The 17,709-nt window shown below is 42.9% G+C and overlaps 1 protein-coding gene across 1 annotated transcript; it reads left to right on the top strand.

The window, feature by feature from the left end:
• The first annotated feature begins 16,428 nt into the window (after window positions 1-16,428).
• LOC117366572 (keratin-associated protein 9-1-like) lies at window positions 16,429-17,442 on the top strand. Its single transcript, XM_033958070.1, has one exon. The coding sequence runs from the start codon at window positions 16,429-16,431 to the stop codon at window positions 17,440-17,442; it is 1,014 nt and encodes a 337-aa protein (XP_033813961.1).
• The last annotated feature ends 267 nt before the right edge of the window (window positions 17,443-17,709 follow it).

The raw sequence follows: 17,709 nt of genomic DNA, 5'->3' as shown, positions 1-17,709 counted from the left end.
CATTCCACCAATGCCTAAGCTCTGTCCTCATCTGCACAAGGCTCTAACACTTTAAAATCATAAGAAGCAACATTCCAGAGCTCAGATTGTGATGTCATAATGCCTCATTCCACCAATGCCTAAGCTCCGTCCTCATCTGCACAAGCCTCAAACACTTTCAAATCATAAGCAGCAACATTCCAGAGCTCAGATTGTGATGTCATAATGCCTCATTCCACCAATTAGAGAATGACACGGTGACAAAATTCATCACCATTCCCGTCCCCGTGGATAACCGTGGGAAATAATCCCATGTAATTTTGCAGTGTCTATTTCAACCTCAGTCCTTCTACCCCAGCATTCTTCAACGCAAAGCTTGAGGGTCATTGGTGTTGGCTATTCATATTCTGATTCTTCCCTCTCTCCTTAAAGAATGACATGAAGATGGTTTCCCGCGGGGACGGAACGGTGATGAATTTTTGTCTCTATGTCATTCTCTACCACCAGTGCCTAAGCTCCGTCCTAATCTGCACAAGCCTCAAACACTTTAAAATCATAAGTATCAACATTCCAGAGCTCGGATTGTGATGTCATAATGCCTCATTCCACCAATGCCTAAGCTCCGTCCTCATCTGCACAAGCCTCAAACACTTTCAGATCATAAGTAGCAACATTCTAGAGCTCAGATTGTGATGTCATAATGCCTCATTCCACCAATTAGAGAATGACACGGTGACAAAATTCATCACCATTCCCGACCAGTGGATAACCGCGGGAAATAATCCCATGTAATTTTGCAGTGTCTATTTCAACCTCAGTCCTTCTAACCCAGCATTCTTCAACGCAAAGCTTGAGGGTCATTGGTGTTGGCTATTCATATTCTGATTCTTCACTCTCTCCTTAAAGAATGACATGAAGATGGTTTCCCGCGGTTATCCGCGGGGACGGGAACGGTGATGAATTTTTGTCTCCATGTCATTCTCTACCACCAATGCCTAAGCTCCGTCCTAATCTGCACAAGCCTCAAACACTTTAAAATCATAAGTATCAACATTCCAGAGCTCGTATTGTGATGTCATAATGCCTCATTCCACCAATGCCTAAGCTCCGTCCTCATCTGCACAAGCCTCAAACACTTTAAAATCATAAGTAGCAACATTCTTGTTAAAATGTTTATTTTATTTTTATTTTTCCTCTAACTCTACTTTTCACTTCTCTATTACTCTCCAGGTACTTTAGTTAGATTGTGAGCCTTCGGGACAGTAAGGGAATTTTTCAAGTACCTTTCTTATTTCTAATCTTAATGTATATTTTCTGTAAACCGCTTAGAACCTAACGGATGTAGCGGTATATAAGAAATAAATTACATTACATTACATTACATTCCAGAGCTCGGATTGTGATGTCATAATGCCTCATTCCACCAATGCCTAAGCTTCGTCCTCATCTGCACAAGCCTCAAACACTTTCAGATCATAAGTAGCAACATTCTAGAGCTCAGTTTGTGATGTCATAATGCCTCATTCCACCAATGCTTAAGCTTGTCCTCGTCTGCACAAGCCTCAAACACTTTCAAATCATAAGTAGCAACATTCCAGAGCTCAGATTGTGATGTCATAATGCCTCATTCCACCAATTAGAGAATGACACGGTGACAAAATTCATCACCATTCCCGTCCCCGTGGATAACCGCAGGAAATAATCCCATGTAATTTTGCAGTGTCTATTTCAACCTCAGTCCTTCTACCCCAGCATTCTTCAACGCAAAGCTTGAGGGTCATTGGTGTTGGCTATTCATATTCTGATTCCTCCCTCTCTCCTTAAAGAATGACATGAAGATGGTTTCCCGCGGTTATCCGCGGGGACTGGAACGGTGATGAATTTTTGTCTCCAAGTCATTCTCGACCACCAATGCCTAAGCTCCGTCCTAATCTGCACAAGCCTCAAACACTTTAAAATCATAAGTAGCAACATTCCAGAGCTCAGATTGTGATGTCATAATGCCTAATTCCACCAATGCCTAAGCTCTGTCCTCATCTGCACAAGGCTCTAACACTTTAAAATCATAAGAAGCAACATTCCAGAGCTCAGATTGTGATGTCATAATGCCTCATTCCACCAATGCCTAAGCTCCGTCCTCATCTGCACAAGCCTCAAACACTTTCAAATCATAAGTAGCAACATTCCAGAGCTCAGATTGTGATGTCATAATGCCTCATTCCACCAATTAGAGAATGACACGGTGACAAAATTCATCACCATTCTCGTCCCCGTGGATAACCGCGGGAAATAATCCCATGTAATTTTGCAGTGTCTATTTCAACCTCAGTCCTTCTACCCCAGCATTCTTCAACGCAAAGCTTGAGGGTCATTGGTGTTGGCTATTCATATTCTGATTCTTCCCTCTCTCCTTAAAGAATGACATGAAGATGGTTTCCCGCGGTTATCCGCGGGGACGGGAACGGTGATGAATTTTTGTCTCCATGTCATTCTCTACCACCAATGCCTAAGCTCCGTCCTAATCTGCACAAGCCTCAAACACTTTAAAATCATAAGTATCAACATTCCAGAGCTCTGATTGTGATGTCATAATGCCTCATTCCACCAATGCCTAAGCTCCGTCCGCATCTGCACAAGCCTCAAACACTTTCAGATCATAAGTAGCAACATTCCAGAGCTCAGATTGTGATGTCATAATGCCTCATTCCACCAATGCCTAAGCTCCGTCCTCATCTGCACATGCCTCAAACACTTTCAGATCATAAGTAGCAACATTCTAGAGCTCAGATTGTGATGTCATAATGCCTCATTCCACCAATGCTTAAGCTTGTCCTCGTCTGCACAAGCCTCAAACACTTTCAGATCATAAGTAGCAACATTCCAGAGCTCAGATTGTGATGTCATAATGCCTCATTCCACCAATTAGAGAATGATACGGTGACAAAATTCATCACCATTCCCGTCCCCGTGGATAACCGCGGGAAATAATCCCATGTAATTTTGCAGTGTCTATTTCAACCTCAGTCCTTCTACCCCAGCATTCTTCAACGCAAAGCTTGAGGATCATTGGTGTTGGCTATTCATATTCTGATTCTTCCCTCTCTCCTTAAAGAATGACATGAAGATGGTTTCCCGCGGTTATCCACGGGGACGGGAACGTTGATGAATTTTTGTCTTCATGTCATTCTCTACCACCAATGCCTAAGCTCCGTCCTAATCTGCACAAGCCTCAAACACTTTAAAATCATAAGTATCAACATTCCAGAGCTCGGATTGTGATGTCATAATGCCTCATTCCACCAATGCCTAAGCTCCGTCCTCATCTGCACAAGCCTCAAACACTTTCAGATCATAAGTAGCAACATTCTAGAGCTCAGATTGTGATGTCATAATGCCTCATTCCACCAATGCCTAAGCTCCGTCCTCATCTGCACAAGCCTCAAACACTTTAAGATCATAAGTAGAAACATTCTAGAGCTCAGATTGTGATGTCATAATGCCTCATTCCACCAATTAGAGAATGACACGGTGACAAAATTCATCACCATTCCCGTCCCCGTGGATAACCGCGGGAAATAATCCCATGTAATTTTGCAGTGTCTATTTCAACCTCAGTCCTTCTACCCCAGCATTCTTCAACGCAAAGCTTGAGGGTCATTGGTGTTGGCTATTCATATTCTGATTCTTCCCTCTCTCCTTAAAGAATCACATGAAGATGGTTTCCCACGGTTATTCGCGGGGACGGGAACGGTGATAAATTTTTGTCTCCATGTCATTCTCTACCACCAATGCCTAAGCTCCATCCTAATCTGCACAAGCCTCAAACACTTTAAAATCATAAGTAGCAACATTCCAGAGCTCGGATTGTGATGTCATAATGCCTCATTCCACCAATGCCTAAGCTCCGTCCTCATCTGCACAAGCCTCAAACACTTTCAGATCATAAGTAGCAACATTCTAGAGCTCAGATTGTGATGTCATAATGCCTCATTCCACCAATGCCTAAGCTTCGTCCTCATCTGCACAAGCCTCAAACACTTTAAGATCATAAGTAGCAACATTCTAGAGCTCAGATTGTGATGTCATAATGCCTCATTCCACCAATTAGAGAATGACACGGTGACAAAATTCATCACCATTCCCGTCCCCGTGGATAACCGCGGGAAATAATCCCATGTAATTTTGCAGTGTCTATTTCAACCTCAGTCCTTCTACCCCAGCATTCTTCAACGCAAAGCTTGAGAGTCATTGGTGTTGGCTATTCATATTCTGATTCTTCCCTCTCTCCTTAAAGAATGACATGAAGATGGTTTCCCACGGTTATCCGCGGGGACGGGAACGGTGATAAATTTTTGTCTCCATGTCATTCTCTACCACCAATGCCTAAGCTCCATCCTAATCTGCACAAGCCTCAAACACTTTAAAATCATAAGTATCAACATTCCAGAGCTCGGATTGTGATGTCATAATGCCTCATTCCACCAATGCCTAAGCTCCGTCCTCATCTGCACAAGCCTCAAACACTTTCAGATCATAAGTAGCAACATTCTAGAGCTCAGATTGTGATGTCATAATGCCTCATTCCACCAATTAGAGAATGACACGGTGACAAAATTCATCACCATTCCCGACCAGTGGATAACCGCGGGAAATAATCCCATGTAATTTTGCAGTGTCTATTTCAACCTCAGTCCTTCTAACCCAGCATTCTTCAACGCAAAGCTTGAGGGTCATTGGTGTTGGCTATTCATATTCTGATTCTTCACTCTCTCCTTAAAGAATGACATGAAGATGGTTTCCCGCGGTTATCCGCGGGGACGGGAACGGTGATGAATTTTTGTCTCCATGTCATTCTCTACCACCAATGCCTAAGCTCCGTCCTAATCTGCACAAGCCTCAAACACTTTAAAATCATAAGTATCAACATTCCAGAGCTCGTATTGTGATGTCATAATGCCTCATTCCACCAATGCCTAAGCTCCGTTCTCATCTGCACAAGCCTCAAACACTTTAAAATCATAAGTAGCAACATTCTTGTTAAAATGTTTATTTTATTTTTATTTTTCCTCTAACTCTACTTTTCACTTCTCTATTACTCTCCAGGTACTTTAGTTAGATTGTGAGCCTTCGGGACAGTAAGGGAATTTTTCAAGTACCTTTCTTATTTCTAATCTTAATGTATATTTTCTGTAAACCGCTTAGAACCTAACGGATGTAGCGGTATATAAGAAATAAATTACATTACATTACATTACATTCCAGAGCTCGGATTGTGATGTCATAATGCCTCATTCCACCAATGCCTAAGCTTCGTCCTCATCTGCACAAGCCTCAAACACTTTCAGATCATAAGTAGCAACATTCTAGAGCTCAGTTTGTGATGTCATAATGCCTCATTCCACCAATGCTTAAGCTTGTCCTCGTCTGCACAAGCCTCAAACACTTTCAAATCATAAGAAGCAACATTCCAGAGCTCAGATTGTGATGTCATAATGCCTCATTCCACCAATTAGAGAATGACACGGTGACAAAATTCATCACCATTCCCGTCCCCGTGGATAACCGCAGGAAATAATCCCATGTAATTTTGCAGTGTCTATTTCAACCTCAGTCCTTCTACCCCAGCATTCTTCAACGCAAAGCTTGAGGGTCATTGGTGTTGGCTATTCATATTCTGATTCCTCCCTCTCTCCTTAAAGAATGACATGAAGATGGTTTCCCGCGGTTATCCGCGGGGACTGGAACGGTGATGAATTTTTGTCTCCAAGTCATTCTCGACCACCAATGCCTAAGCTCCGTCCTAATCTGCACAAGCCTCAAACACTTTAAAATCATAAGTAGCAACATTCCAGAGCTCAGATTGTGATGTCATAATGCCTAATTCCACCAATGCCTAAGCTCTGTCCTCATCTGCACAAGGCTCTAACACTTTAAAATCATAAGAAGCAACATTCCAGAGCTCAGATTGTGATGTCATAATGCCTCATTCCACCAATGCCTAAGCTCCGTCCTCATCTGCACAAGCCTCAAACACTTTCAAATCATAAGTATCAACATTCCAGAGCTCAGATTGTGATGTCATAATGCCTCATTCCACCAATTAGAGAATGACACGGTGACAAAATTCATCACCATTCTCGTCCCCGTGGATAACCGCGGGAAATAATCCCATGTAATTTTGCAGTGTCTATTTCAACCTCAGTCCTTCTACCCCAGCATTCTTCAACGCAAAGCTTGAGGGTCATTGGTGTTGGCTATTCATATTCTGATTCTTCCCTCTCTCCTTAAAGAATGACATGAAGATGGTTTCCCGCGGTTATCCGCGGGGACGGGAACGGTGATGAATTTTTGTCTCCATGTCATTCTCTACCACCAATGCCTAAGCTCCGTCCTAATCTGCACAAGCCTCAAACACTTTAAAATCATAAGTATCAACATTCCAGAGCTCGGATTGTGATGTCATAATGCCTCATTCCACCAATGCCTAAGCTCCGTCCTCATCTGCACAAGTCTCAAACACTTTCAGATCATAAGTAGCAACATTCTAGAGCTCAGATTGTGATGTCATAATGCCTCATTCCACCAATGCCTAAGCTCCGTCCTCATCTGCACAAGCCTCAAACACTTTAAGATCATAAGTAGAAACATTCTAGAGCTCAGATTGTGATGTCATAATGCCTCATTCCACCAATTAGAGAATGACACGGTGACAAAATTCATCACCATTCCCGTCCCCGTGGATAACCGCGGGAAATAATCCCATGTAATTTTGCAGTGTCTATTTCAACCTCAGTCCTTCTACCCCAGCATTCTTCAACGCAAAGCTTGAGGGTCATTGGTGTTGGCTATTCATATTCTGATTCTTCCCTCTCTCCTTAAAGAATCACATGAAGATGGTTTCCCACGGTTATTCGCGGGGACGGGAACGGTGATAAATTTTTGTCTCCATGTCATTCTCTACCACCAATGCCTAAGCTCCATCCTAATCTGCACAAGCCTCAAACACTTTAAAATCATAAGTAGCAACATTCCAGAGCTCGGATTGTGATGTCATAATGCCTCATTCCACCAATGCCTAAGCTCCGTCCTCATCTGCACAAGTCTCAAACACTTTCAGATCATAAGTAGCAACATTCTAGAGCTCAGATTGTGATGTCATAATGCCTCATTCCACCAATGCCTAAGCTTCGTCCTAATCTGCACAAGCCTCAAACACTTTAAGATCATAAGTAGCAACATTCTAGAGCTCAGATTGTGATGTCATAATGCCTCATTCCACCAATTAGAGAATGACACGGTGACAAAATTCATCACCATTCCCGTCCCCGTGGATAACCGCGGGAAATAATCCCATGTAATTTTGCAGTGTCTATTTCAACCTCAGTCCTTCTACCCCAGCATTCTTCAACGCAAAGCTTGAGAGTCATTGGTGTTGGCTATTCATATTCTGATTCTTCCCTCTCTCCTTAAAGAATGACATGAAGATGGTTTCCCACGGTTATCCGCGGGGACGGGAACGGTGATAAATTTTTGTCTCCATGTCATTCTCTACCACCAATGCCTAAGCTCCATCCTAATCTGCACAAGCCTCAAACACTTTAAAATCATAAGTATCAACATTCCAGAGCTCGGATTGTGATGTCATAATGCCTCATTCCACCAATGCCTAAGCTCCGTCCTCATCTGCACAAGCCTCAAACACTTTCAGATCATAAGTAGCAACATTCTAGAGCTCAGATTGTGATGTCATAATGCCTCATTCCACCAATTAGAGAATGACACGGTGACAAAATTCATCACCATTCCCGACCAGTGGATAACCGCGGGAAATAATCCCATGTAATTTTGCAGTGTCTATTTCAACCTCAGTCCTTCTAACCCAGCATTCTTCAACGCAAAGCTTGAGGGTCATTGGTGTTGGCTATTCATATTCTGATTCTTCACTCTCTCCTTAAAGAATGACATGAAGATGGTTTCCCGCGGTTATCCGCGGGGACGGGAACGGTGATGAATTTTTGTCTCCATGTCATTCTCTACCACCAATGCCTAAGCTCCGTCCTAATCTGCACAAGCCTCAAACACTTTAAAATCATAAGTATCAACATTCCAGAGCTCGTATTGTGATGTCATAATGCCTCATTCCACCAATGCCTAAGCTCCGTTCTCATCTGCACAAGCCTCAAACACTTTAAAATCATAAGTAGCAACATTCTTGTTAAAATGTTTATTTTATTTTTATTTTTCCTCTAACTCTACTTTTCACTTCTCTATTACTCTCCAGGTACTTTAGTTAGATTGTGAGCCTTCGGGACAGTAAGGGAATTTTTCAAGTACCTTTCTTATTTCTAATCTTAATGTATATTTTCTGTAAACCGCTTAGAACCTAACGGATGTAGCGGTATATAAGAAATAAATTACATTACATTACATTACATTACATTCCAGAGCTCGGATTGTGATGTCATAATGCCTCATTCCACCAATGCCTAAGCTCTGTCCTCAACTGCACAAGGCTCTAACACTTTAAAATCATAAGAAGCAACATTCCAGAGCTCAGATTGTGATGTCATAATGCCTCATTCCACCAATGCCTAAGCTCCGTCCTCATCTGCACAAGCCTCAAACACTTTCAAATCATAAGTAGCAACATTCCAGAGCTCAGATTGTGATGTCATAATGCCTCATTCCACCAATTAGAGAATGACACGGTGACAAAATTCATCACCATTCCCGTCCCCGTGGATAACCGTGGGAAATAATCCCATGTAATTTTGCAGTGTCTATTTCAACCTCAGTCCTTCTACCCCAGCATTCTTCAACGCAAAGCTTGAGGGTCATTGGTGTTGGCTATTCATATTCTGATTCTTCCCTCTCTCCTTAAAGAATGACATGAAGATGGTTTCCCGCGGGGACGGAACGGTGATGAATTTTTGTCTCTATGTCATTCTCTACCACCAGTGCCTAAGCTCCGTCCTAATCTGCACAAGCCTCAAACACTTTAAAATCATAAGTATCAACATTCCAGAGCTCGGATTGTGATGTCATAATGCCTCATTCCACCAATGCCTAAGCTCCGTCCTCATCTGCACAAGCCTCAAACACTTTCAGATCATAAGTAGCAACATTCTAGAGCTCAGATTGTGATGTCATAATGCCTCATTCCACCAATTAGAGAATGACACGGTGACAAAATTCATCACCATTCCCGTCCCCGTGGATAACCGTGGGAAATAATCCCATGTAATTTTGCAGTGTCTATTTCAACCTCAGTCCTTCTACCCCAGCATTCTTCAACGCAAAGCTTGAGGGTCATTGGTGTTGGCTATTCATATTCTGATTCTTCCCTCTCTCCTTAAAGAATGACATGAAGATGGTTTCCCGCGGGGACGGAACGGTGATGAATTTTTGTCTCTATGTCATTCTCTACCACCAGTGCCTAAGATCCGTCCTAATCTGCACAAGCCTCAAACACTTTAAAATCATAAGTATCAACATTCCAGAGCTCGGATTGTGATGTCATAATGCCTCATTCCACCAATGCCTAAGCTCCGTCCTCATCTGCACAAGCCTCAAACACTTTCAGATCATAAGTAGCAATATTCTAGAGCTCAGATTGTGATGTCATAATGCCTCATTCCACCAATTAGAGAATGACACGGTGACAAAATTCATCACCATTCCCGTCCCCATGGATAACCGCGGGAAATAATCCCATGTAATTTTGCAGTGTCTATTTCAACCTCAGTCCTTCTACCCCAGCATTCTCCAACGCAATGCTTGAGGGTCATTAGTGTTGGCTATTCATATTCTGATTCTTCCCTCTCTCCTTAAAGAATGACATGAAGATGGTTTCCCGCGGTTATCCGCGGGGACGGGAACGGTGATGAATTTTTGTCTCCATGTCATTCTCTACCACCAATGCCTAAGCTCCGTCCTAATCTGCACAAGCCTCAAACACTTTAAAATCATAAGTATCAACATTCCAGAGCTCGGATTGTGATGTCATAATGCCTTATTCCACCAATGCCTAAGCTCCGTCCTCATCTGCACAAGCCTCTAACACTTTAAGATCATAAGTAGCAACATTCTAGAGCTCAGATTGTGATGTCATAATGCCTCATTCCACCAATGCCTAAGCTCCGTCCTCATCTGCACAAGCCTCAAACACTTTAAGATCATAAGTAGCAACATTCTAGAGCTCAGATTGTGATGTCATAATGCCTTATTCCACCAATTAGAGAATGACACGGTGACAAAATTCATCACCATTCCCGTCCCCGTGGATAACCGCGGGAAATAATCCCATGTAATTTTGCAGTGTCTATTTCAACCTCAGTCCTTCTACCCCAGCATTCTTCAACGCAAAGCTTGAGGGTCATTGGTGTTGGCTATTCATATTCTGATTCTTCCCTCTCTCCTTAAAGAATGACATGAAGATGGTTTCCCGCGGTTATCCGCGGGGACGGGAACGGTGATGAATTTTTGTCTCCATGTCATTCTCTACCACCAATGCCTAAGCTCCGTCCTAATCTGCACAAGCCTCAAACACTTTAAAATCATAAGTATCAACATTCCAGAGCTCGGATTGTGATGTCATAATGCCTCATTCCACCAATGCCTAAGCTCCGTCCGCATCTGCACAAGCCTCAAACACTTTCAGATCATAAGTAGCAACATTCTAGAGCTCAGATTGTGATGTCATAATGCCTCATTCCACCAATGCCTAAGCTCCGTCCTCATCTGCACATGCCTCAAACACTTTCAGATCATAAGTAGCAACATTCTAGAGCTCAGATTGTGATGTCATAATGCCTCATTCCACCAATGCTTAAGCTTGTCCTCGTCTGCACAAGCCTCAAACACTTTCAGATCATAAGTAGAAACATTCTAGAGCTCAGATTGTGATGTCATAATGCCTCATTCCACCAATTAGAGAATGACACGGTGACAAAATTCATCACCATTCCCGTCCCCGTGGATAACCGCGGGAAATAATCCCATGTAATTTTGCAGTGTCTATTTCAACCTCAGTCCTTCTACCCCAGCATTCTTCAACGCAAAGCTTGAGGGTCATTGGTGTTGGCTATTCATATTCTGATTCTTCCCTCTCTCCTTAAAGAATGACATGAAGATGGTTTCCCACGGTTATTCGCGGGGACGGGAACGGTGATAAATTTTTGTCTCCATGTCATTCTCTACCACCAATGCCTAAGCTCCATCCTAATCTGCACAAGCCTCAAACACTTTAAAATCATAAGTAGCAACATTCTAGAGCTCGGATTGTGATGTCATAATGCCTCATTCCACCAATGCCTAAGCTCCGTCCTCATCTGCACAAGTCTCAAACACTTTCAGATCATAAGTAGCAACATTCTAGAGCTCAGATTGTGATGTCATAATGCCTCATTCCACCAATGCCTAAGCTTCGTCCTCATCTGCACAAGCCTCAAACACTTTAAGATCATAAGTAGCAACATTCTAGAGCTCAGATTGTGATGTCATAATGCCTCATTCCACCAATTAGAGAATGACACGGTGACAAAATTCATCACCATTCCCGTCCCCGTGGATAACCGCGGGAAATAATCCCATGTAATTTTGCAGTGTCTATTTCAACCTCAGTCCTTCTACCCCAGCATTCTTCAACGCAAAGCTTGAGAGTCATTGGTGTTGGCTATTCATATTCTGATTCTTCCCTCTCTCCTTAAAGAATGACATGAAGATGGTTTCCCACGGTTATCCGCGGGGACGGGAACGGTGATAAATTTTTGTCTCCATGTCATTCTCTACCACCAATGCCTAAGCTCCGTCCTAATCTGCACAAGCCTCAAACACTTTAAAATCATAAGTATCAACATTCCAGAGCTCGGATTGTGATGTCATAATGCCTCATTCCACCAATGCCTAAGCTCCGTCCTCATCTGCACAAGCCTCAAACACTTTCAGATCATAAGTAGCAACATTCTAGAGCTCAGATTGTGATGTCATAATGCCTCATTCCACCAATTAGAGAATGACACGGTGACAAAATTCATCACCATTCCCGACCAGTGGATAACCGCGGGAAATAATCCCATGTAATTTTGCAGTGTCTATTTCAACCTCAGTCCTTCTAACCCAGCATTCTTCAACGCAAAGCTTGAGGGTCATTGGTGTTGGCTATTCATATTCTGATTCTTCACTCTCTCCTTAAAGAATGACATGAAGATGGTTTCCCGCGGTTATCCGCGGGGACGGGAACGGTGATGAATTTTTGTCTCCATGTCATTCTCTACCACCAATGCCTAAGCTCCGTCCTAATCTGCACAAGCCTCAAACACTTTAAAATCATAAGTATCAACATTCCAGAGCTCGTATTGTGATGTCATAATGCCTCATTCCACCAATGCCTAAGCTCCGTCCTCATCTGCACAAGCCTCAAACACTTTAAAATCATAAGTAGCAACATTCTTATTAAAATGTTTATTTTATTTTTATTTTTCCTCTAACTCTACTTTTCACTTCTCTATTACTCTCCAGGTACTTTAGTTAGATTGTGAGCCTTCGGGACAGTAAGGGAATTTTTCAAGTACCTTTCTTATTTCTAATCTTAATGTATATTTTCTGTAAACCGCTTAGAACCTAACGGATGTAGCGGTATATAAGAAATAAATTACATTACATTACATTACATTCCAGAGCTCGGATTGTGATGTCATAATGCCTCATTCCACCAATGCCTAAGCTCCGTCCTCATCTGCACAAGCCTCAAACACTTTCAAATCATAAGTAGCAACATTCCAGAGCTCAGATTGTGATGTCATAATGCCTCATTCCACCAATTAGAGAATGACACGGTGACAAAATTCATCACCATTCCCGTCCCCGTGGATAACCGTGGGAAATAATCCCATGTAATTTTGCAGTGTCTATTTCAACCTCAGTCCTTCTACCCCAGCATTCTTCAACGCAAAGCTTGAGGGTCATTGGTGTTGGCTATTCATATTCTGATTCTTCCCTCTCTCCTTAAAGAATGACATGAAGATGGTTTCCCGCGGGGACGGAACGGTGATGAATTTTTGTCTCTATGTCATTCTCTACCACCAGTGCCTAAGCTCCGTCCTAATCTGCACAAGCCTCAAACACTTTAAAATCATAAGTATCAACATTCCAGAGCTCGGATTGTGATGTCATAATGCCTCATTCCACCAATGCCTAAGCTCCGTCCTCATCTGCACAAGCCTCAAACACTTTCAGATCATAAGTAGCAACATTCTAGAGCTCAGATTGTGATGTCATAATGCCTCATTCCACCAATTAGAGAATGAAACGGTCACAAAATTCATCACCATTCCCGTCCCCGTGGATAACCGTGGGAAATAATCCCATGTAATTTTGCAGTGTCTATTTCAACCTCAGTCCTTCTACCCCAGCATTCTTCAACGCAAAGCTTGAGGGTCATTGGTGTTGGCTATTCATATTCTGATTCTTCCCTCTCTCCTTAAAGAATGACATGAAGATGGTTTCCCGCGGGGACGGAACGGTGATGAATTTTTGTCTCTATGTCATTCTCTACCACCAGTGCCTAAGATCCGTCCTAATCTGCACAAGCCTCAAACACTTTAAAATCATAAGTATCAACATTCCAGAGCTCGGATTGTGATGTCATAATGCCTCATTCCACCAATGCCTAAGCTCCGTCCTCATCTGCACAAGCCTCAAACACTTTCAGATCATAAGTAGCAACATTCTAGAGCTCAGATTGTGATGTCATAATGCCTCATTCCACCAATTAGAGAATGACACGGTGACAAAATTCATCACCATTCCCGTCCCCGTGGATAACCGCGGGAAATAATCCCATGTAATTTTGCAGTGTCTATTTCAACCTCAGTCCTTCTACCCCAGCATTCTCCAACGCAATGCTTGAGGGTCATTGGTGTTGGCTATTCATATTCTGATTCTTCCCTCTCTCCTTAAAGAATGACATGAAGATGGTTTCCCGCGGTTATCCGCGGGGACGGGAACGGTGATGAATTTTTGTCTCCATGTCATTCTCTACCACCAATGCCTAAGCTCCGTCCTAATCTGCACAAGCCTCAAACACTTTAAAATCATAAGTATCAACATTCCAGAGCTCGGATTGTGATGTCATAATGCCTCATTCCACCAATGCCTAAGCTCCGTCCTCATCTGCACAAGTCTCAAACACTTTCAGATCATAAGTAGCAACATTCTAGAGCTCAGATTGTGATGTCATAATGCCTCATTCCACCAATGCCTAAGCTCCGTCCTCATCTGCACAAGCCTCAAACACTTTAAGATCATAAGTAGCAACATTCTAGAGCTCAGATTGTGATGTCATAATGCCTCATTCCACCAATTAGAGAATGACACGGTGACAAAATTCATCACCATTCCCGTCCCCGTGGATAACCACGGGAAATAATCCCATGTAATTTTGCAGTGTCTATTTCAACCTCAGTCCTTCTACCCCAGCATTCTTCAACGCAAATCTTGAGGGTCATTGGTGTTGGCTATTCATATTCTGATTCTTCCCTCTCTCCTTAAAGAATGACATGAAGATGGTTTCCCACGGTTATTCGCGGGGACGGGAACGGTGATAAATTTTTGTCTCCATGTCATTCTCTACCACCAATGCCTAAGCTCCATCCTAATCTGCACAAGCCTCAAACACTTTAAAATCATAAGTAGCAACATTCCAGAGCTCGGATTGTGATGTCATAATGCCTCATTCCACCAATGCCTAAGCTCCGTCCTCATCTGCACAAGTCTCAAACACTTTCAGATCATAAGTAGCAACATTCTAGAGCTCAGATTGTGATGTCATAATGCCTCATTCCACCAATGCTTAAGCTTGTCCTTGTCTGCACAAGCCTCAAACACTTTCAAATCATAAGTGTTCAAGGCTTGTGCAGTTAAGGCAGCGCTCATAGGAATGGAGCTGGGGCAGCAACAAAACTCACGAGGACGGGACAGGGAAATTGAGTTCCTGCAGGGGCGGGGACATATCATTAACTTACTACAACAGATGTCAATGTAGATTTTTAAAGTGTGAATACATGAAGTTATGTGCTAAAATTAACTTGCACTTGTTATACATATCCAGGAGGGGTGGGGGGAAGTTTAGGGAGGGGGGGGTTAAAACAGTTTTAGATTATTTGTTGGAAAAGAGTGCAATAGATTATATTACTTAATTGTTTATGTACATGCACTTTGTATTTAATGTCAAAAACGAATAAAGAATTTAAAAAATAAAAAAAACACATGGACTTTTATTCACACTTTATTACATTGTGGCCATAGTGTCAAATTGTGTGATTTACAGCTTTGCAAGGCACCGTATTCGATAATATTTACAATTCACTTGGAAACTCTACAAGCCGATCGTCTCCAGTTTTTACCTGTCAAATGACATCCTTCAGGCAGCCCACAGGTAATACATACTGAACAAATTCATTGATTTTATGACAGCCGTAAGAACAAGTCCCATTGATACTTCTGCTACAGCTCTCCTCCCAGATCTGCCACTTGTTAAATGTTAGGCGTCATAAATGGAGTCATTTGGTACTGTGGGTGAATGGGTGATGCCAATATCATAGCAAGGCAGCTCTATGATTAATGGTTTGTGCTTCTGGTTTTCTAAGTCTTCATTAATTAAAGCGGAGCTTTGCTCCTCTCGTGTGCGGTGCTTGCAGTTCTAGGTGGGATCGTTATGAACCAAACTAACTGTCCTTTCCAAATTGCAAGAGGTTAAGATTAGAGATACGTGAACTTTGTCAAAATAGGTATAGGAACTAATTCATCAAACTCACAATAAATTCCTAAGCCTCAGACTGGTTTCAGAATCTGTGTGTGCTTTTTTGGTTTTTCTTTTTAAAGTGGTACTGTTCATTGCTGCAACATGCATCATTGCTGTCTTGCATCATACATCATTGCAGTCTTGCATCATTGCTGCCTTGCATCATGTATCGTTGCTGCCTTGCAACATGCATCATTGCTTCCTTGCAACATGCATCGTTGCTGCCTTGCATCGTGCATCGTTGCTGCCTTGCATCGTGCATCGTTGCTGCCTTGCATCGTGCATCGTTGCTGCCTTGAATCTTGCATCGTTGCTGCCTTGCAACATGCATCGTTGCTGCCTTGCATCATGCATCGTTGCTGCCTTGCATCATGCATCGTTGCTGCCTTGCAACATGCATTGTTGCTGCCTTGCAACATGCATCGTTGCTGCCTTGCATCATGTATCGTTGCTGCCTTGCAACATGCATCGTTGCTGCCTTGCATCATGCATCGTTGCTGCCTTGCATCATGCATCGTTGCTGCCTTGCAACATGCATCGTTGCTGCCTTGCATCATGCATCGTTGCTGCCTTGCATCATGCATCGTTGTTGCCTTGCAACATGCATCGTTGCTGCCTTGCATCATGCATCGTTGCTGCCTTGCAACATGTATCGTTGCTGCCTTGCATCATGCATAGTTGCTGCCTTGCATCATGCATTGTTGCTGCCTTGCATCATGCATTGTTGCAGCCTTGCATCATGCATCGTTGCTGCCTTGCATCATGCATCGTTGCTGCCTTGCATCATGCATCGTTGCTGCCTTGCAACATGCATCGTTGCTGCTTTGCAACATGCATCGTTGCTGCCTTGCATCATGCATCGTTGCTGCTTTGCAACATGCATCGTTGCTGCTTTGCAACATGCATCGTTGCTGCCTTGCATCATGCATCGTTGCTGCCTTGCAACATGCATCGTTGCTGCCTTGCAACATGCATCGTTGCTGCCTTGCAACATGCATCGTTGCTGCTTTGCAACATGCATCGTTGCTGCCTTGCATCATGCATCGTTGCTGCCTTGCAACATGCATCGTTGCTGCCTTGCATCATGTATCGTTGCTGCCTTGCAACATGCATCGTTGCTGCCTTGCATCATGCATCGTTGCTGCCTTGCATCATGCATCGTTGCTGCCTTGCAACATGCATCGTTGCTGCCTTGTATCATGCATCGTTGCTGCCTTGCATCATGCATCGTTGTTGCCTTGCAACATGCATCGTTGCTGCCTTGCATCATGCATCGTTGCTGCCTTGCAACATGTATCGTTGCTGCCTTGCATCATGCATTGTTGCTGCCTTGCATCATGCATCGTTGCTGCCTTGCATCATGCATTGTTGCTGCCTTGCATCATGCATTGTTGCTGCCTTGCATCATGCATCGTTGCTGCCTTGCATCATGCATCGTTGCTGCCTTGCAACATGCATCGTTGCTGCTTTGCAACATGCATCGTTGCTGCCTTGCAACATGCATCGTTGCTGCCTTGCATCATGCATCGTTGCTGCCCTGCAACATGCATCGTTGCTGCCTTGCAACATGCATCGTTGCTGTCTTGCATCATGAAACAATGTGGAGTTCAGCAGAATCAAACCATACTGAAATGTACGTACCTGTTTCACTCATGGGTTAAACGAATCCATATAGTACAGAGCGACTAGTGACATTAGTGACATTAGTGACATTTCCCAAACATTAGGTCAAGGTATGCTCCTTTATATTAATTACCAGGGCTTTTTTTCCTAAGCTGCACTAATAAATTGTTTATTTTTATTAAAAACTTCTATACCGCTACTAATGACTGCGCAGTCAATTCAGAATGGTTTACATTAGCTTCTATTACGGTGTTGTGATAAATGAGCTTCAATAATGGTGTTACAATACCTGAGGTACACTTTAA

The sequence above is a fragment of the Geotrypetes seraphini genome, chromosome 1, assembly GCF_902459505.1.
Source record: "Geotrypetes seraphini chromosome 1, aGeoSer1.1, whole genome shotgun sequence".
NCBI classification, from domain to species: Eukaryota; Metazoa; Chordata; class Amphibia; order Gymnophiona; family Dermophiidae; genus Geotrypetes; species Geotrypetes seraphini.
The sequence above is the reverse complement of the archived record's forward strand: the minus strand, read 5'-3'. Positions and strand labels throughout refer to the sequence as shown.

Excerpts from the sequence above, each read along its gene's own strand:
- LOC117366572 (XM_033958070.1), top strand. The coding sequence starts at position 16,429 with ATGTATCGTTGCTGCCTTGCATCATGCATAGTTGCTGCCTTGCATCAT.